At 38.0% G+C, this 21,575-nt stretch overlaps 1 protein-coding gene across 1 annotated transcript; it reads left to right on the top strand.

Annotated features, from left to right (window-relative positions):
• Positions 1–2,936: 2,936 nt before the first annotated feature.
• Positions 2,937–21,109, top strand: pdgfrl.2.L (platelet-derived growth factor receptor-like, gene 2 L homeolog). Its single transcript, XM_018263095.2, has 7 exons — positions 2,937–3,063; positions 7,321–7,642; positions 10,081–10,232; positions 15,260–15,553; positions 16,601–16,740; positions 19,072–19,283; positions 20,686–21,109. The coding sequence occupies exons 1-7, from the start codon at positions 3,015–3,017 to the stop codon at positions 20,696–20,698; spliced, it is 1,182 nt and encodes a 393-aa protein (XP_018118584.1). The 5' UTR covers positions 2,937–3,014; the 3' UTR covers positions 20,699–21,109.
• Positions 21,110–21,575: the final 466 nt, after the last annotated feature.

Below are 21,575 nucleotides of genomic sequence, written 5' to 3'. Positions count from 1 at the left end.
CGGTAGCCATCCTGAACACACCTGACCTGGGGTAAACCAGCGGGTTTGAGGCTGGCCCAAACTTCACAAATGTACAGGGTAGTCAAGTCTTTCACAGGCTTTGTGCATGTGGCATTTCTGTGCTGAAAAGAGCTTTCCTCAAACTATTGCTATAAAGTAGGCAGCATAGAATGCAATTGTATGCTGTAGTTTAAAAGTTTAATTGAACCAGAAGCTCTGCCCCAAAGAATGGAAAACAAACTCGATCAAGCTCCTGCACAGAACTTACCTTGTGCCTTCACGACTACACAGGATCTACCTGTCTTGCGACCCGCTCTGCTTCAGGGGCTGCCAAGTCACAGGCTCAATGCTTCACATATGGTGGACCTGCTCCACTGTCTCAAAATTCTGGGATCGTATCACTCACCTATTGTCCAAAATCCTACACACTGACTTTCCCAAAGACCCAGCCACCTTGCTCCTGGGAAAAAAACCAGCTAGATTGGCCAACTCGGCTCATAGACTGTCATAACACATTCTCACAGCCGCCAGGTTGATTATTGCTCGCAACTGTAAAAAGCCTACTATCCCTATACTCATGCTTAAAACTAAGATAATTGATATAGCAGCTAACGAAAGAATGTCTTATATGTTGCAGAATGATTTGGAAGCCTACGATAAGATTTGGTTGCCCTGGATAGCATATGAAAACGATCCCTTGCTTTTCTCAGCATTGTATGTATAATCTGTTGACTTTCCCCCTGGGTCTCCAAGCTGCCTATAACCTTGAAAATGCCCACGACCATTGTTTTTATTTGCTCTGATACCTAGCCCAGCCGCCGTCTCTACCTTATTTACCTATTCATTTATTTATTTATTTAGTTATTTATTTACTTTTTTTTTTTTCTCTCCTCTTTCTTTCCCCCTTTCTTTCCCCCTTTTCTTTATTGTTGCTTTTACTATCCATTTTACTCCATGTTATCTTATTGCTCTGTTATTCCTGACTGAACTTACATATGATATCTTAAGATTTTCTGTGACTGTACTCATGCAATAACATGTTGATTTTTTTTTTTATTTATTGGAAAATCAATAAAACATTTCAGTTTAAAAAAAAGAATGGAAAACAAACTTTACCATCCACATTATGCACTCTGGCAGGTAGTGTTCTCATAGAAATGCTGACACTTTTATCCCTAAGCGGTGCCTGGGATAGTTGGAGCCTATTTATCATTAAAAAAAAACAAAAATTTGTATGTAAAAATATTCCACTTAAAATTCAGGAATAAGTAGCAGCAGATGCTTGTTACATTGTTTTTCCTGCGTAAATACACTGCATGATAAATAGGCCCCTATATATAGCCAGTGCATTTTACATTGAAATATATGGGAAGAGACAGCTGGCGGGCAAGGATATTTTCATTGCTATGGTTTCCTGACAGGACAACAGTGAATAAAATGTCCGGTATGCCATTGGCTTAAAGAGTTGACAAGGAAAACACGCTAACGGGGAATTCACAAAAGTGTCGCCAAACAGTAAAATTTTTTAAGCACAACAAGTTTACATCTTATAGGTTTATGGATTGGTCAAAATGCTGCCAAATGTAAAAAGTGTTGTATACACTTAAAGGAACATACATTTTAAGCCAGAATCAACAGGTCTTATTTTTTTATTTATTCAGTCGCAATCAATCAACATACGTAGAAGGATCACCGGCACACAGGAGTTTAGTTAAGCAGGGCAAGCCCTTGCAATTTTATTAAATGCAGTGCAACGTTTCGGGGCACGCCCCTTTGTCAAGCATAATGTGGACGTAGTGCAGGCATTATTTAAATAGTGTTCAATTAACATATAATTAACAACCATGTGGTAAAAAAGTAAAAAATTTCATATAAATAAATACATACAAAAACATTTCAGACCCAAGTCCCCATGGGTAATTAGAATTGGTGCCCACAATCTTTTGGCCATATACAAAGATTATTTATTAAAATAATTGAACTATTGATGCCAAGCACCACTGCTTTAATGCTTTGTTGATTGTGACTGTCCAGAATACGATATGAACTATTACTGGTATGCTGCTACAATAGCATTTTGAAACTAAATGAACTTGATCAGGTCTGGTAGGATAAGGGTTACCATAAACTGACAAATAACTAGAATAACTAGATGATATGAAGTTTGGCAATGGAAAATGGAAAAACCAAGGTTGTGTTCTGTGAGTATTCTATAAACACTGCACTTATTTTTATTGCTTTTTTTGTGTCTATTGAGCAATGAGTAATTAACATTAACATTTATCAAGACAAGATCCCTTGAATGTCTTTTCTTTAATGCAGTATTTTTTAAATGTAATCTGAGTACATTGTATGTTATTTCTTGCCATGGCGTACCATGAGGCCTATGGGCTCTTGTGGGAAATTTGGACTTGGACCCCAGACTAGAGGCTCCCAATTCCCACCAAACTTTTCATCTCAGTCCTTCTACGCAACTCATATTCCCTAAACTAGAGATTGTAACATGTTTTAAGTTCAGACCTCCTTTTGTGGATCAACATTTACTCTGACTCCCCCATTTGCTCAACATATAGATGAAAACATGATAAAACTCTCCTAAAGTTCCAGGAATATCCAAGACATTTTAGAAACCCACATTTCCCAAACTTACCTTCTCCCACTGCAATTACACTCATGCAAGGTTTCCCTTAAAAAAAGAAAGACTTATGAAAGAGATATGAATGTAAAGGCTCACACATTTAAATGAAGACACTGACAAGTTTAAATAATCGCTGTCACACACATTTGCAAGCTGGATTTAGAAAATGTTTCTACTTTTGCTGCACCAAAGAAAGAACTAATGAAATCGTAATGGATTCTCTCTTACATCCCAAGTATGCAACCCCCCCTCCCTGTCAGTCCTTTCCCCACCTCCCTCTACACCTCCCCTCAAAACTAACAGAGGGGTAGTGTGGAATCCAGATACAGTTCCCCTCACAGACTGAAGTGAAATATCTTGGCAGCTCTGCCTGACCATGGATTACAAATTTCTCCTGATCCTGCTCAGCAGTCTTTTACTTCTAGGTAAGAATTAACTATCAACATTGTTGAAGGAAAGCATATCGTTTGTAGTGGGGATAGTAAACCAACAGCCCTCCAACTCTGGCTAAATTATAATTCCCAGCATCCATTGGTAGCTCTCTAAACCTGGAAGACTTGCTCTTTTGACATCTGTGCTTTATATGGATAAGAGTGTTCATGGAAGTTGTTTGATGTTTTATATAGTGTTTGTGTAAATAGATATACTGTATGTACTATAAAACGTCACATTGTGAGTCTAGGTGCCTAAAGAATGCTGCTAGTTTTACAAAGGTTACTTGTTCCTCCTATTCCTTCCATTGCTAGAAGGAATGGGTTCCATTCACTCAAATATTTTTTTGTGTGTTGGAATGCATATAGAAGACACCACGTGCATTTGTAAAAACCCAAAGCCTTTTTGAAAATTTGAATTTTAGCATTTTTTCTGATTTGACCCTATATACATTATTATTTTCACCAAACAACAATATGATATTGTGTATGATATAGGAAACACTGAAATTATAAGAAATAACAACTATAGCTTTGATCCTGGGCTGGTGGCACAGTTCAGCTCTGCTGAATTTGTGTGCACTTGTGTTCACAGGGCTGTAATCACCTGCAAGTGCTTGGAAAGACCAAATTCTGGCCAGAAAAAGCACACTAGAATGTCCTCTGCCCCAAATTCGCTCCATGTGTACACCTGTAGACAGCTTACAGTCATGTCTAGGGTTGCTGCCTTTTTTGGAAAAAAATACCGGCCTTCCTGTATATTTAGATTTTTTCCCTATTAGTAACATTGGGGCCAAGCATAATTTTTACCTGTCAGGCCAGTAAAATAATGGCCAGGTGGCAACCGTAGGCATGTCAACGTGAACATGGAATGGGGGGTGGGGGCTGAATCAAAGACACAGTGGCTCAGCTACAAAAGAAGCAGACCCCATGGCTGTGAGGGGATGGGGCCCTGATCTGTTTCCTCTGTATGGATCCCCGCAGGTAACCTTGATGCACTCAAAATTGTGGGTCACTACAGATTTTTTTGTGTGTCATGGTTGATCCATGATTTTTTTTTCAATGTTGCGGGTGACCTGTGATTGTTTCCATGTTTCGGGTGACCCGTGATTTCAGGGGGGGGGTCCTGGATAAGGGGTCCTGGGCCCCCATAGTTATGCCATTGCAAAGCCTCCTTAATTATCATGAAAATTTTATAATTTAATATTATACTCAAAATAAATCTTTATATGTTGTCTGAAAACAATGTATAGTGAAAGAGCACAGCTCTTATACTATTTTTTTTCATTCTTGTACATACCAATACAGAATAAATAAAATGCTGCTAGTATACAGTACTGAAAAACAACACAGTTCACACTTTTTGAAGTGCTGAACCTGCATTTTACCTATTAAAATCACATCAAGTCGAGAAGTCAAAAAAGGAAAAAATACATAACTTGACACATTTCTTGATACATTACTTGATAAATTACTTGATACATTACTTATCTTTGGCCTTGCTGAGCAAAATTCTGTTTTTCATTAGACAGCTGTTATAGCTGATACAATATGGATCAATTACAACAACCCCTTTAAAACTGGTAGCCAGACTAAAAGGGCAGATGGCAAAAGTATGTAACATACAAACACATTGCTTTATTCTGTAACTAAGACTTTTATATTAATGATTACTGGAAAGCTTGAAACTGGTAATTATAATGTTGAGGTAGGATGCTTTAAAGGAGAAGGAAAGCTACAGAGGCATTTTATTGCCAATAGATTAGCTGCAATAGTGCAAGCTAGAATGCTATATTTATTCTGTAGAATGTTTTACCATACCTGAGTAAAAAGCTCTAGAAACTCTGTTTGTTTAGAATAGGAGCTGCAGTATTAATGTGGTGTGACATCACTTCCTGCCTGAGTCTCTCCCTGCTCTGGGCTCAGATTACAGTAGAGAAAGGAGAAGTGGGCGGAGAGGAGCAAACTGAGCATGCTCTTGCCCAGGGCAATGAGGTTTAAGATGAAGGCAGGAAGTCTGATACAGAAGCCCATGTGTACACAATAGAAGGAAAGAAATGCAGTATTTCTTTTGACAGGGGACTCAGAGCAACATTACTTTGGGGGTTTACTGGTATATTTAGATGGACCTTTCTGATAAGGCTTACTTAGTTTTAACCTTTCCTTCTCCTTTAAACAGGTCAGAAATGGATCAAATAAGAGGGAGCTAAACTCTTATTGTGTTTTTCATGGAGAAGCTTTATCAGCAATTTGCAGGGACGTGTTATTCTGTAGCCCAGTTGGGCAATTAACACATTCTGTTGTGGCACTTGCTCGCTGGAGTGTGGGAATCCCTAAATCAATTCACTGCTTTGCTCTGCTGAAAGCATTCAACATTTGGACTGTATCGCTCACCGAAAAAGCATAAATATTTTGAGTTAGTATTCCAGGGAAAACATTCAGAATACTTAATTCTTTGAGTTTTATTGGTTGCCCTGAAATTCTACATAAAGCTTTCTTTCACATGGAATAACAGATCCTTACTATTGAATGTGTCCAACTAAATTGGGAAAGCAGCACAGTCTCCTATAAAAACACAATTTAGGGATTACAAAGCAAAGAATTATATTAAAGATGTGTTTTAGTAAACTGCTTTGAAGATTCATCAGCTTTAAGGTTAGTAGCCTAAGCCTTCTTACAAGTGCACTCACAAACATGGCATCAGCCTGTAAGCACAATTTAGGGATTACAAAACTCAGGGAGTGGATTTTGGCATGAAAAAAAGAGTTGAGCCAAAATCTGTTCTGTGGGTACACTCACAGGCTGAGTGCACTTGTAATAAGGAACAGTTTGATACTGTGTATATATATATATATATATATATATATATATATATATATATATATATATATATATATATATATATATAGGTATTTACCCACAATTACAGTGGAATGGTTTCAAGTGGTGGCACATGATTTTTTGACACTTTGTAGAACACTGCTAATTCATATCAATTTTACATTAAGGACAAGTAAAGCCTTAATCACCCCTCAGTGATTATAATTTTTAACTTCAGACCCCCTACTCTTTAAAATCACATAGCCCGGTTGCTATTTTTGTGAGCGCTGCCATCTTCTTGCCTATCTTTCACAATTGTTGGGGGTCCTGGGACTCTAGTCACATACCTCTTTTGCCTTCTCCAACTCCGGCCCTGCACTTCAAAGTCAACTGATGGTGACAGAAGAGTTGTGTGTGTGACAGTAAGGGAGGTTGAAGTTGCCAACTATACAGGAGAAAAGTTGTGGAGAGATAGATGTTATCGGGAATGGGGGTACAGTTGTGGAACAAGTGGGAGGATGCAAACTGGGGCTTGCCTTGGATTCCATTGAGCTTTGGCCTGGCTCTGAAGCCTGTGATCTCTTGTGGGTCTCTTAGACTGTAAAATGAGAAAATACATTTTGGCTCTACTGCACATGCCAACAGTGCTGAGCTGTATCAAATATCACAGGGACCCAACCACCCACCCCCATCCACCCTGAAAAGATGGAAATCTTTGATAAATGAAGCTCTCCCACTCTATAAACTGACCTATCTGAGCCGAGGCTGCCCAGACAAATTTGACAAAGTCTGGGGCCCATGGGCAGACACCCTGGACTCAGCTACAGCACAATAGAACAGAATAAATAGCACTAAGGAAAGGAACATCTATGTAAACTGGGTAATATACACATGTAAAGAAGGAATGTTTTATTGTGCCCATCTGCAAATATGCTGTTGTACTAAAAAAAAAAATAAAAAAAAAAAAAGATCACAGGGACAGCAAACAAGATGCCAGTACAGTGCTCACTATAATAGTACTAGTTACAGTAGCTAATGTTAATGCTACTGATAAGTACAGTCAAACCAATGATTTTACATATCCTGAGTTTGTTTTTGCATGGGAGCATTTGCTGGATTTTAACATACGTTTGTTAGGGGCCTATTCAAGATTCCTTGTACTTTTCAGCAAATGCAATCTTTAAGTAATCCCTACACGAGTTTCCTAACAAATGCAGGGTTTCGAGCCAAAAAGGCTCTGCAATTTCTGTAATTTTTTGTAAATTTAACTGAATGGGCTTTTATACCAAAGAAAAACTTAAGTAGATTTTAGGTTCAGTTTATGCCATTTTTACCACTTTTTAAAAGATTTCCAATTACTTTTTTGTTGTTGTTGATTTTTATATCTTAAATAAAACCTGCATGTGTAATGTATTCATTTGTTTGCTCCAGTTGAAAGTGATGACAAAGAAAAGGCGAGCACAGCTACAGATAAGAAAGGGCCAAAGAAAACCCCGATTACAACTGCAGTAAAATCCTCCCCAAAGAAACCTAAACAAGAAAGCCGCCAGAAAATCAAGCCAACTACTTCGACAAGTCAAGTGCAGAACACTGGGTCTATCCTTTCTCAGGTTCTCCAAAGAGGGAAATATCAGCAGGTGGGAGATAGTATAACTGTAAAGGCTGATCAGACCTTGGATCTGAGATGTAAAGGAACATCTGTGCGATGGAATTACCCACAATACCTACATGAGGATGATGAAGGAAGGCTCAAGCAAGTATCTGAACACTTTAATATATTGTGCTATGTGGGAGGCTTATATTAAATAAAGAAGTGTCACAAGTTACCATACACCATGACAAATAAGGAAAAATTATACTGATCTTGGTAGCCATCATTGTACTGTACATGTTCTCCTATTGTACTCCCCTACAATAGGAGAGCCACATTTCCTGTTTAAGAATGGATGTTCAGCTCTTAAAGGGGTGGTTCATCTTTAAGTTAACTTAGATATGTTAGAATAATGGCTAATTCTAAGCAACTTTTCAGTTGGTTGTCGTTATGTATTTGTTATAGTTATTATTTGCCTACTTCTTCTGACTCTTTCCAGCTTTCAAATGCGGGTCACTGATCCCATCTAAAAACAAATGCTTTGTAAGGCTACAAAATGTATTGTTATTGATTTTTATTTCTCAGCTTTCTTTTTGGGTCCTTCCCTCTTCATATCCCAGTCTCTTAATTAAAATAGTGCAAGGTTGCTAAGGTAGCAACCAGACTACTGAAATTGCAAACTAGAGAGCTGCTGAATAAAAAGCTAAATGAACCACAAATAAAACCAATTGAAATTGCACCACAATATCACTATCTACATCATACCAAATATAAATTTAAAGGTGAACAACCTCTTTAAAGTTAACACCTGATGGCTTTTTGCTATACCTGGTAAAATGCCAGTGGCGTAACCAGATGTTACTGGTCCCCACAGCACATTCATTTTAGGGCCCCTAACATATCCAGATTGCCCTGTTTTACCAATAAATGTTGAAATTGCTAATTATTTGAGCCTCATGGGGCCACCTATGCCTCCTGGGCCCCCTGCAGCCACAGGATCTGCTTCCTCTATAGTTAAGCCCCTGGTTATTGGGCCCCACAGCAAATTAATTTTAGAGCCCCCCTAAATAAGCAGAGGTTTGTCCTGTTTTACCAATGCATAGTAAAAATGGCTCATTAATTAGGGCTTTGCAGCCTCACAATCTGCTTCCTTTGTAGATATGCCCCTGAGAAGCAGCATTCTGACCTTGACTCATGGCAGAAGCACCCCTGACACTATTATACTTTAACTGATCTAAAGGAAAAAAGATATTTTAGGAATCATTGGAATCCATCATACCAATTTCAATTTAGAATAAAAGTCTTTCTTCCACTGCAAGAGACAACTACAGAACATAATCAAACAAGTGCTGCAATGTCTTGTTCAAGAATGAGCTGAAATCCCTCCAGGACCACATTACCTGCATACATTCACAGGTCACTTCTGCACTTGGCACTGGCAGAAAATTCAAAATGCTGTCAAAATCGCAGCTCCACACAGTTCTCAGTAAAGTGGGAATAAATGGAATCAACTCGGGAAGGTGTAACTGGGGGCAGGTTTTGAGGTGCAGGCAAATGGGGGTGGGGTACAAGCAGGGGACAGGAGTATAAATCTGTCCCTGTACAGTACTTTAATATACATGATTCATTGCATCAGTGGAAAACAAGGATCGGAAACCCTGCAGCAGATGTATCATACATATTGACCTTGAATAAGAGGTTTGAGGGTTATTTCCTCATTTATTCCATTTGTAAAGACTCTATTAAAATACATTTTGCCAACTTGTAGCAGGACAAAATCAAAATAAGCCCATGGCTGCTAATCAGGAGACGCCTGTTGTACTCAGACTGGACACACACTTACCTCTAAACTGTGAGACTAAAGCAAATGAGTGAGAGTACCATGCAGTGCTGCTTAGTTGCTGTGCAACCTTATATGCCTATCTGTTTATACTCTAAGTTGCTTTACCTGCCTACCTCACAGCTCCCTTGTGGCACAGCACACATGATTTGCTATACACTGCATCACATGACCAATGCATTATTGCCTGAATCTGCTTACTTGAGTTGCTTCAACATGCAAGGGATCTCTGTCATAAGGCCCTTTCCCTTAGCACCTTTAAGGGACCTGTCACCCAGACATAAAAAGCTGTTTAATAAAAGTCCTTTTCAAATTAAACATGAAACTCAAATTCTTTTTTTAATAAAACATTCATACCGGTTATAAACTTGCATAAAGATATCAGCTATCATATATTGCCTACCCCTCCTTGCCTTAATAAGTGTCCACAAAATGGCACCTGCCTGCTTGCTGTGATTGTGAATTCCAAGACTAAAAGGACAACTGAAGTTTATTTTGCTTGACTAACAACATAAATTATTTCTTAGGGTAACAAGTCCCCTTTAATTGAGCCAGTGCAGAATTGTGAAGTGAATTTTCTAGAGGTTTGGACACATGGAGTGGGGCTATCCTATTATATTCTGACATGTTCTAACATGACAATTCAAAATGCTTTATCCTCTAGGATCAAAGCTACTTGGTAATAGGTATTTTTCCATTTAAAGTAATTAATATATTTTCAAAATTCTGTTTCTAATCCTATTTCATCTTTTTATTTCAGGATCAAACATTTTGGCAAATACAGTCAGCTTCTGCTCATAAATACCACAGCTGCAGATACTGGTGAATTTAGTTGTGGGGGCTATCAGTGTAAAACAGAGGGCTGCCATGATGGTGAAGAGAAAACAGGAAAGACTTTTGTATTTGTTACAGGTAAGTACAGGTAACGAGTTAGCACAAGCAATGTAGTAACTACAAAGGAAGCAGACTCTGTAGCCACAGGGGGTGCCCGGGTCTTCTTCCTCTGTACAGGAATTTTTTTTTTACTGGGTGGCCTAGGCCCCCAAAGCTACACCACTGAACACAAGATGTCAGGGTGAGATCCAAGCTCATCTCATATTCCAGCAGGGTCTCTGGCCTGCTGGGGATCTTCTTTCATCTGTAAAAACAGAGAACAGAAGTTCTTAGTAAGGCCCAGGGGACTTATATTCAACTCACAATCTGACGAGAAAATCATCAAGGTAATTCAGACTCATTCAACTTAAGATTCCAAAACAAATATCTGCAAGTCAAAACTCTGAATCCATCAAACTGGTTGGTCAACATCAGCTTAAAACAGGGGTGCCCAGACTTTGCCACACTATGATCTACTCTTGCCATCCGAACTCTGTCATGAGATCTACCATCTACCGTTCGGTGCAAGCCACAAGAAAAAGTATCAGTAAAATATGGTGGTACATATAGAAAAAATGCTGTCTGTTACTGGTTTCCATTTAAAAACACTCAGCAGCATCAAAGAGAAAGTTCCTGAGCAGTATGGGCCCTTCATCATTAGCCTATTATGAACCACATTAATGCACTTTTTTGTTTAAGGGTAGAACTACATGGGAAATTTTGGTCCGATCCGATGCCTCGTGAAAAAACACTGGCGTCAAGTCGGATGCGACAAAGATAAGGTTAGTTGAAGGAATGTTGGATGTGGTCGCAGCATGCATCTGACACGGCACGACTGTCGGATGAGACACTGCATGCTGCGTCTGCATCCGAAAATAGTGTCATGACGGATGCACGACGGATGCATCCGTCATTTTTATTTCTTACCTTATTTCCGGCGCATCCGACTTGACACCAGCATTTCGTCGCATGGCGTCGGATTGGACCTAAATCGCCCACGTAGTTCTACCCTAATAGTCATTGTTGACAAGAGAAATCCATTTGCTTTCCTGTTTACTGATTAGTATGAAAATAGGCTCTCATGTATGTAGTTAAAGGACCAGAAACTTTAAAAAAATTAATTGTTTTAAAGTAACAAAAATATAATGCAGTGTTGCCTTGCACTAGTAAAACTGATGTGTTTGCTTCAGAAACACTACTATTGTTTATATAAATAAGCTGCTGTGTAGCAATGGGGATAGCCATTCAAAGGAGAAAAGGCTCAAGTTACACAGCAGATAGCAGATAAGCTCTGTAGAAAATAATGGTGTTATCTGTTATCCATTATTTATCCTTTGCCATATAGGCTTTTTCCAATTTCCATCATTGCTACACAGCAGCTTGTTTATATAAACTATGGTTTATAGAAATAAGAGCAAGGTAACACTACATGATATTTTCATTGCTTTAAAATGCTTAGATTTTTTGGTGTTACTGTTCCTTTAAGGAAGTAGTTAGCTTTTAGTGCACTGGAATCTAATGGCCTTAGAGCAGAGATGGTCTGCCTGACAGCCCCCACTGATCTATTGCTAATTACTGCCTCCAAGAGAAATAAAACAGAAAATAAGCAGATGTACTGACCCTGTGAGATGGCAGTGAATAGTCTGCACAAGCTGCTGCTTAGCTTATCAGGAGAGTGCTCCGCTTCTTTTTGAGCGCTCTCTCTGCTGCAGTTCAGTTGCTATGGGGACCAATGTACGGAGGCCAGGCGGGGACAACTTTCTATTCCAAGCTGAATCTACGCAAACTTATAGCAGGTGCAGCCGCACTCAAAAGCTACGGTTTGTTAAAGGGAAAACATCAATTGCAGTCTACCAGAAACTTTAAAGTGAACGACTGATTGACTCAATCAGTTCAAGTTTTCCTCCTTGATTGCATTCATTGAAGTTTTTTACATTTGGGTTTTTTCATAAATAAGCAAACATTTGAGTTGTGAGTTTATTCAAGGTAGAAAAAATCTCACAGATGTCACAAACTCAACCTTTAATTAATAACCCCCTAAATATTCTTCAGAATCTTATCTGGATACATCATTTGAATGTGTTCTGTGTATCATCATCCTTTATTTATTTAGCACCGGCAAATTACACAGAGCTTTACATTAATTTATAGATCTTACAATGTAAAGGGTTGGGGTATAATTAAAACACAATGATTATAGAAACAAATGTGTGATATATGATACATTAATGTATTAAAGACATACAAATATAATTCCCAGACGACAGTGTAGAAACTCAGAATCTAATTTAAAAAATTCTGTAAATGTTCCTTCAATATCATTTAGTAGGCTAGCAAACAAAAGTCAAGTTATAAGCTATGAAAGAAGCAGTGAATTAAGTAACATCTGAGGCCCCTCCAATACAACTGAAACAACTGAAAAAGAAAGAAACCAAACCATCTCAGCTTTTATACTTCATGTGCGAGACCAATCTAGAGAATCTCTTAAAGGAGAAGTAATTGAAGTTTCCAAAGAGGATTCATCTTTCCACAGTCACCAGCAAAATAGGTTGGGAAGCATATTTGAATCATCGCTAATTTTGGGGCAGATGGAATCAGCAAAATGGCATGCATTAAACTGATGATAACTGATGTTAAGTCGAAGTCGCACTTTTGAAGTTTGGCAGTCACCTTAAACAGAAACCAGTCATTATAAACCTAGATAGCATGACTACAGTATAGGGATGCACCGAATCCACTATTTGGGATTCGGCCAAATCCCCGAATCCTTGGTGAAAGATTCGGCCTAATACCGAACCCGAATTTGCATATGCAAATTAGGGGCAGGAAAGGAAAAAGTGGGAAAAATTATTTTTTTGTGACGAGAAGTCACGTGAATTCAATACCCACCCCTAATTTACATATGCAAATTCAGATTCGGTTCGGCCAGGCACAAGGATTCGGCCGAATCCTGTTGAAAAAGGCCAAATCCTGTCCAAATCCCGAACCGAATCCTGGATTTGGTGCATCCCTACTACAGTAAGACATAAAATCAAACAAGGGGGCAACAGGTATCATTCACTTCTCTTGTTACAAGAAATATTCTACTGTGCAGAGTGACATCTGTTGAACCAGTCAGTTACACATGTTATTCTCTATAATTCCTATGATTTCAAGTATAGGAAAAAAAAGCTGAACTCAGAATTTTTCTTTTTGATGCCCCAGGAGGTTTTGGGTTCCTCAGCTATTCAGTCTAGTGATATATCCTTCATCTAAGATCCCTGTACATAAAATTAAAAATATAGGTCCTCCGTGGGATTTAAATCTGGTGTTCCAAATTCAGACAATGCATCCATTTGAACCTATGGAATTAGTTCTGATAGTTCTGATGTGTGATCACTATTATAAAGATAGACTTTGTTTGTTGGCCAACTAGGATTTGTGTAGGAGATTTGTATAGTAGGATAACAACACTTTGAATACATCTGTATAGGTCAATAAAGCAAACTCCACAGGATCTTAAAGTGATACTGACACTAAAAATATTTCAAAAAATATAAATCTACATGAAAAGTTAACTATAGGTCATATTGATCGTTTTTTTCTGATAGTTCTGCTTTTGTAAGTAATTGTTACTTAAAGTTCCTAAACCTTACTGTTTTGCTGACCTGACTGTCTCTGCTCAACTTGTCAGTTAGAGTTTCTAATGCTAATAGACTCCTGATGCACAAATATGGCAGCCCCCTCACAGGGAAAAAAGGGGGTAAGAAAGGTAATGTAAAAGCACCAGGCAAATACTTTTATGGCAAAATTATAAATAGCATTCAAAGATAATGTTATGATAGATATTTAAAAAGTTTATTTTCTGGTTTCAGTATTTCTTTAAAGTGTTTTTTCACATTTGTGTTAACTTTTAGTATGATGTAGATATTCTGAGACAATTTGCAATTGGTTTTTTAGCTGTTATTCAGCAGCTCTCCGGTATGCAATTTCAGCAATCTAGTTGCTAGGGTCCAAATTACCCTAGCAACCATGCAGGGGTGTGCCAAGGGCTAGGCAGAGTAGGCACGTGTCTAGGGCACAAAGCTGGGGGGGTGCCAGGCACGTACCTGCTCCGTTGCCTACCCCAAGCCTGGTCCCCTCTCTCCCTTGCGCAATATCTGTCTTTTTGAATCCTGCTCATGTGCGCCCTCTTGCGTCAACTTGCACAGGCGATCCATGCATGCGCGCCAGTGGCAATCTGCATGTGTGCGTCAGCGTCATTCTGTGCATGCACGCCAATGTCAATCTGCACATGCGCCCGCAAACTTCCATGCGTGCTGTCAGCCGTCACCACCACTGTCCAGGTTGCCTAGGGCGCCTGCCCGGCTTGGCCCGGCTTTGCAACATGCATTAATTTGATTTAGACATTGGAATATGTATATGGGAGGGTCTGAATAAACAAATAAAAAGAAGCAATAACAATACATGTGTAGCCTTGCAAAGCATTTGTTTTTTTAAATGGAGTCAGTGACCCCCATTTGAAAGCTGGAAAGAGTCACAAGAAGACAAATAATTCAAAAACTATGACAAATAAATAATGAAGACCAATTGAAAAGTTGCTTAGAATTATAACATACTAAAAGTTAACTTGAAGGTGAACCACCCCTTTAAGGCAGCCATACATTGACTTTTTTGATTTTTTAAATGCTATACGATTGGTTGGCTCATGGACCAAATGAATAGATAAAGCATGAGTGTATGGCCATCTTTCTATTGTGCCACTCATTTAGGGCAAAAAAGCAGCTGGAAGTGAAGAGGAACTGTATCTCCCCTTCGCTTTCTTATCTGCCAATGCATCGTGCAGACACTGACATGGTATATCAGCAGTTGAAGCTTTTAATCCTGTCTGAACGTTGACCCAACTAATATATGTACATAGTAAATATGTATCATTCAGCATCATCCAGCCAGTATACACATACCTATAATGGTACAAAATTTATTTTTTGGTAGTATTGTCAGTACGTTTGGCTAACTTTACATATCAATCTTTACATCATGACACATGGACAACCATATATTCCTTCTTCTCTTTCTCAATGCAGACCCTCAAGAGCTCTTTGTTCCAACAGAAGACTATTATGTGGTTATCCAGCTGCGTACTAGACAACCCACTCTGCTACCCTGCCAAGTCACTAACCCCCAAGCCAAGGTGACATTACACCGTGAATTTCCCCCTGAACAGATAAACGTTGATGGAGTAAAAATCACCTATGATGTCAAAAAAGGTTTCATCATTTATCAGCCTCATCCATCTCTTGCCGGGTCGTTGTATTGCATTGCAGAGTGGGGAAACCTACGACAGATGTCAACAAAATACATGCTGATATATGTCCACTGTAAGGATTATTTTTGTTTAATATTTGGACTAAGACGTTATATTAATATTTGTGAAATGTGACGTTTGATTTGAATATTAAAGCAAATTGAATGTGAGGTATTAGAGCAGCCATGAGATAGCTCAGGGCCAGAAGAGATATACAAATACACAGGCAGCAGTCTAGGCATGAAAACATATGTTGTATATTACACAGCAAGCAGTTCAGCAAGTATTACTTGATTAATGTTTACACTTATCTTACTTTACACTTGCTGAATTGCCGATTAAATGAGTTGTGCTCAGGAAGGCGAATCCTTGCAAACTGGAAACAATCCTACATATTAAATCCAGTGGTTTTCCGGATAAGGGATCTTTGTGTAATTTGGATCACCTTAAACCTATTAAAAATCACTTAAACATTCAACCCTATAGGATTGTTTTGCCGCCAATGGGAATTCATGCAGCTTAGTTACCATCAGGTACAAGGTACTGGTTTATAATTATAGGGAAAAAGAAAATCATTTAAAAATTAGAATTATTTGCTTATAATGGACTCTATGGGAGACGGCCTCTCCATAATTGAACTTTCTGGATTACATGTTTCCAGATAAGGGATCTGATTTCTGTTTTATATTTTTTTAGTAATGTGAAAAAGACATTTTGCACTCTTCAAATCTGTGGTTTTACATATTAATTTTATTTATATAGTGCAGACATAGTCCATTGCGAAAGGGGTAGATAGTCCGAAATGTAGTGTGGAGATCTCAATCATATTCATATATATAATTCACATCAGTGCGTGCCCAAGTGGAATTTACAATCTAAGGTCTCTTTTACATTCACACACTATGGTCAAATGTAGGAGCCAATTAACACGCCTGTATGTTTTTGGAATGTGGGAGGGAACCCGCGTAGACAAGGAGAGAACCAATTAGCCAGTTTTTTTCCATGTAGCTGTGACTAGAATAATTTTGTACAGGCAAAACTTATTCACATAGAACTTCAGCATTTGACTTCTCAGTCAAAGTGTCTGGAATTCAACTTGAACTTCTATGATTATTTTCAGATCCATCATCTTTACCCAAACCTGTGATAGCAGCCTCTTCAAGTTCAGTTCGTGCCGGAGAAAATTTTGTTGTTACATGTACAGTTGTGGGCGAACTGGAGATCAGCATGGAATTTGACTGGAAGTTCCCAGGGCAGCAGGTAAGGCCTAGTTCTAAATTCAGATGAGTTGAACAACGGACGTTTAGACAATGCTAGATGATAGATGCTTAAAGGGGTTGTTCACCTTTGAATTAATGGTTAGTATGAAGTAGAGAGTGATTTCTGAGAAAAATTGCAATTGTTTTTTATTTTTTTTTATCATTTGTGGCTTTTGAGCTATTTAGCTCTTTATTCACAAGCTCTCCAGATAAATTGTGAAGACTAGTTGAAAAGTTACTTAGAATTGGCCTTTCTATAACATACTAAAAATTAACCTTTGAATTAACTTTTAGTATGATGTAGAGAGTGGTATTCTGAGACCATTTTTATTTGGTTTTCATTTATTTGTATTCAGAGAAGCCAAGTAAAAACTGGAAAGCACACCTGCAAACGTGTCATATTGTTACAGGTCCTTTATTCATATGAAAGAAAACTGATCTGTACAGTATTGTAATGCAATATTGTACGTATTTAAATGCTAACAAACAAGGGAAAGTTGTGCTCACCACTATTTTTTAAAACCATTAGGCGGGGGTGCAATGAGGCTGTGACCACAAAATACATATAGTCAAATACAAGAGTCCTCTGCACTCAACCCATTATCAATATATTTAAGACAGCGACATTTTGTGCATACTGCTACTAAAAAATGCCTTACCCTTTAAACAAAACAGGGATTGTTTGTCCATATATTGCAATATATTTAAGCTGGCCAACTACGTCAAAGTCATCCCATATCTGGCCAGTCCTATGCTCAATTTTATCTGATTCATTAAGAATTCTATTGCTTCATTATACATTTCACAAAGGGACTTGGTTTTACCTGCAACTTAACTTGCTGCTTTCAAAGTAAACCTCCATACTTGGCTGCCCTTTTATTAGACACCAGTGGGATCACCTGACTATAGCTGGGAAGGGTGGGAGCTACAACATGGAGCTGGTCACTGCTCCTGTATAAACTATAACAAACAAGGGAAAGTTGTGCTCACCACTATTTTTTAAAACCATTAGGCGGGGGTGCGATGAGGCTGTGACCACAAAATACATATAGTCAAATACAAGAGTCCTCTGCACTCAACCCATTATCAATATATTTAAGACAGCGACATTTTGTGCATACTGCTACTAAAAAATGCCTTACCCTTTAAACAAAACAGGGATTGTTTGTCCATATATTGCAATATATTTAAGCTGGCCAACTACGTCAGTCATCCCATATCTGGCAAGTCCTATGCTCAATTTTCATCTGATTCATTAAGAATTCTATGGTTTAATTATACATTTTATAAAAGGGACGAATACGTTTTACCTGCAACTTACTAGCTGCTTTCAAAGTAAACCTCCCAAACTTGGCTGCCCTTTTATTAGACACCAGTGGGATCACCTGACTATAGTTGGAGGGGGTGGGAGCTACAACATGGAGCTGGTCACTGCTCCTGTATAACTATAACAAACAAGGGAAAGTTGTGCTCACCACTAGTTTTTAAAATCATTAGGCGGGGGTGCAATGAGGGTGTGACCACAAAAAACATATAGACAAATACAAGATTCCTCTGCACTCAACCCATTATCAATATATTTAAGACAGCGACATTTTGTGCATACTGCTACTAAAAAATGCCTTACCCTTTAAACAAAACAGGGATTGTTTGTCCATATATTGCAATACAATCCCTGTTTTGTTTAAAGGGTAAGGCATTTTTTAGTAGCAGTATGCACAAAATGTCGCTGTCTTAAATATATTGATAATGGGTTGAGTGCAGAGGACTCTTGTATTTGACTATATGTATTTTGTGGTCACAGCCTCATTGCACCCCCGCCTAATGGTTTTAAAAAATAGTGGTGAGTACAACTTTCCCTTGTTTGTTATAGTTTATACAGGAGCAGTGACCAGCTCCATGTTGTAGCTCCCACCCTTCCCAGCTATAGTCAGGTGATCCCACTGGTGTCTAATAAAAGGGCAGCCAAGTATGGAGGTTTACTTTGAAAGCAGCAAGTTAAGTTGCAGGTAAAACCAAGTTCCTTTGTAAAATGTATAATGAAGCAATAGAATTCTTAATGAATCAGATAAAATTGAGCATAGGACTGGCCAGATATGGGATGACTTTGACGTAGTTGGCCAGCTTAAATATATTGCAATATATGGACAAACAATCCCTGTTTTGTTTAAAGGGTAAGGCATTTTTTAGTAGCAGTATACACAAAATGTCGCTGTCTTAAATATATTGATAATGGGTTGAGTGCAGAGGACTCTTGTATTTGACTATACGTATTTAAATGCAACAAATTATCTATGTATTACTGTTTTTTACATGTATGTCTTTACTACAGATTGGAAGGCCTCTATATGTCAGAGAAAGTACTCACCAGACAAGACAGGGCGGACAGTTAATGCAAGAATCTCTGAGTGTTCTGAGTATAGATGAAGCTCGGGCTGTGGATGATGGAACTTACACCTGCACTGCCCAAAACCTGCAGGGTAGCACAACAGTAACTACAAAAGTCACTGTGTTACCTTCAGCAGTCAGAGGAAGGAATCAAAGGTAACATACATTGTCCCTCAGTTTATGATGTAATATGTATTTCTTAGACAAAAATTCAAGATGCCAGTGCAACTCTAAGCATTATCCTATGTGTGTGGATTATAAAGTAACTTCTATTAAGAATACACAGTACTCACCTCAGTAAATGTACTGCTGTGTTGCCAATAGAAAGTCCAGTCATAGTAATGCAGAATATATTGGATAAGAACACCTTCAAGGTTTTTTTTTCATGCAGCAATATAGCTTTTCTGAAACAACCATCAAATCTTTCATACTGAACCACGTCGGGCCCAGTGCCTAAGTTCCCTGGTGAAGTTCACCATCTTGCAGCACGATGAAAAACATTTAAGCTCATTTATGAACTGCAAGTGCAGTTGCAAAACTTTAGCAGAGATCATTGTGAGAATCAGAGCCATGTATTAAAGTTACATGTATGGGATCCGTTATCTGGAAACCCATTATCCAGAAAGCTCCAAATTACTGGAAGGCGTCTCCCATTTTATCCAAATAATTCAAATGTTTAAAAAAAGGATTTCCTTTTTCTCTGGAATAATCAAACAGTACTTTGTATGTTATCCAAATTAACATTATCAATCCTTATTGGAGGCAAAACAAGCCTGTTGGGTTTAATATAGTTTTATATAATTTTTTTAGTAGACTTAAGGTATGAAGATCCAAATTATGGAAAGATCTGTTATCCAGAAAACCCCAGATCCTGAGCATTCTTGGTAATAGGTCCCGTACCTATACTTGTATCTAAAGCAGCTTATACTTCTGCTTAATTATGCATGATGCTGTTGCAATGCTTCCTGTATGGAATCGTTGCACCTACTGATGCAGCATACTTGTGCCTTAACAATTGAGATGCAAACACACACATGCAATTGCGTGCATTTCAATGCATCAACTGCAATTGCACTAGGTATATCTCCACCTCAAGCCTGCTATTACACTAGAATTATGGGGGAAATGCATTGTCGATAAAAACACTGCAAATTGTGCTCAATATTGTACTTCGCACACTGTACTTGTGCGTATTGAGCTCTATTATTTTATAAAAGAAAACACAATTCTAAGCAACTTTGCAATATACATTCATTACAATTGTTCTATGGTTTTGTACATGTATTGTTATTGACGGTGTCTGTCCCTTTCTATTCTCTGCCCTGGTGGCTCAAATTGTCGATACAATGTAAGACAAGTCCTATGATTAACAGAGCAGTATCAGTTTATTGCATTATAACAGGATTTTGGCATTTATAGATAAAGTTAATATGAGTGTCCATTACACAGCCATCATTTCCCTTTCTGGTTTCTATTTCTCTATGAGAATTTTTCTCTTAGGTTTTTACACTTTGCCCTTTGTCTTAAATATTGTTTTTGCCTGTATTCTGTCTCCTAGGAGCACGGCTTAATTTTGGATGGACCAGAAGGAAGTCGCTATTATTTTAAGACAAGAAATTTTTGGAATGTTTTCAAGATTGTTCTTTTCATTCAGATGCTTGCTGAATATCTACAATTAATGAATTAACTGAATCCTGCAAAAATGATGCAGCTGAGTGGAGGATACATTAATAAATGGAATGCACATTTTTCTCATACATTACGCTGTTGAAATGATATTATATGGAAAACAGTTCATTTCTTTTTTAAATATGAATATTTCTTTGGTCTGTATGTTTTGCATAGTGTAGACTTAAAACATGGTTTTTTTTCCACAAATACATGCGCCCAAACATTTATTTACTATTCTTATAAAGATATTTTGTATGTTTAGCATATACCGGTTTTTAAATAAAGTGGTAATAAATTTATAATCCTATAACCAACATGTAATTTATAATCTTATAAACAGAAACTTCTGATGTCAGAGGTAGACATTTCTAACTTATCAGTAACCACTTAGCCAGTCTCATTTTATAACACTGCAAACCTTCACCATTGTCAGTTGCAGTCTTTCTGAACAATCTTTTGATAAAGGAGTAGAGCTGCTACATTTTGACAATGTACAGCTGAGCCCAAATAATGATTGTACAGTACTTTGTATGATTTGTAGTCTTCATACATGGCTGAATAAAAGACTGAAATAGAAGCACAGCATTTTATAGTAGCACACAGTGTCCTCATTTAAATTAGGGACTCATAATAAACCATGGGAAATGCAGTCTTTCTGCATGTTAGTCTAAGGCTATTTGGGCTTTCTCAGGCCATAAAAGGTTAATGTCTGGCTATACAGAAGAACAAGGGTTACACAAGGCAGGGCCTTTGCTAAGTGTAAGTTATGAAGGAAAG

The sequence above is a fragment of the Xenopus laevis genome, chromosome 5L (assembly GCF_017654675.1).
Source record: "Xenopus laevis strain J_2021 chromosome 5L, Xenopus_laevis_v10.1, whole genome shotgun sequence".
Taxonomy (NCBI): domain Eukaryota; kingdom Metazoa; phylum Chordata; class Amphibia; order Anura; family Pipidae; genus Xenopus; species Xenopus laevis.
The sequence above is the reverse complement of the archived record's forward strand: the minus strand, read 5'-3'. Positions and strand labels throughout refer to the sequence as shown.

What these genes read in the sequence shown, in the direction of transcription:
- pdgfrl.2.L (XM_018263095.2), top strand. Translation starts at nt 3,015, where the DNA reads ATGGATTACAAATTTCTCCTGATCCTGCTCAGCAGTCTTTTACTTCTA. An exon ending in GACTTTTGTATTTGTTACAG is followed by an intron (nt 10,233 to 15,259) that starts GTAAGTACAGGT and finishes TTCTCAATGCAG; the next exon opens with ACCCTCAAGAGCTCTTTGTT. An exon ending in CATGCTGATATATGTCCACT is followed by an intron (nt 15,554 to 16,600) that starts GTAAGGATTATT and finishes GATTATTTTCAG; the next exon opens with ATCCATCATCTTTACCCAAA.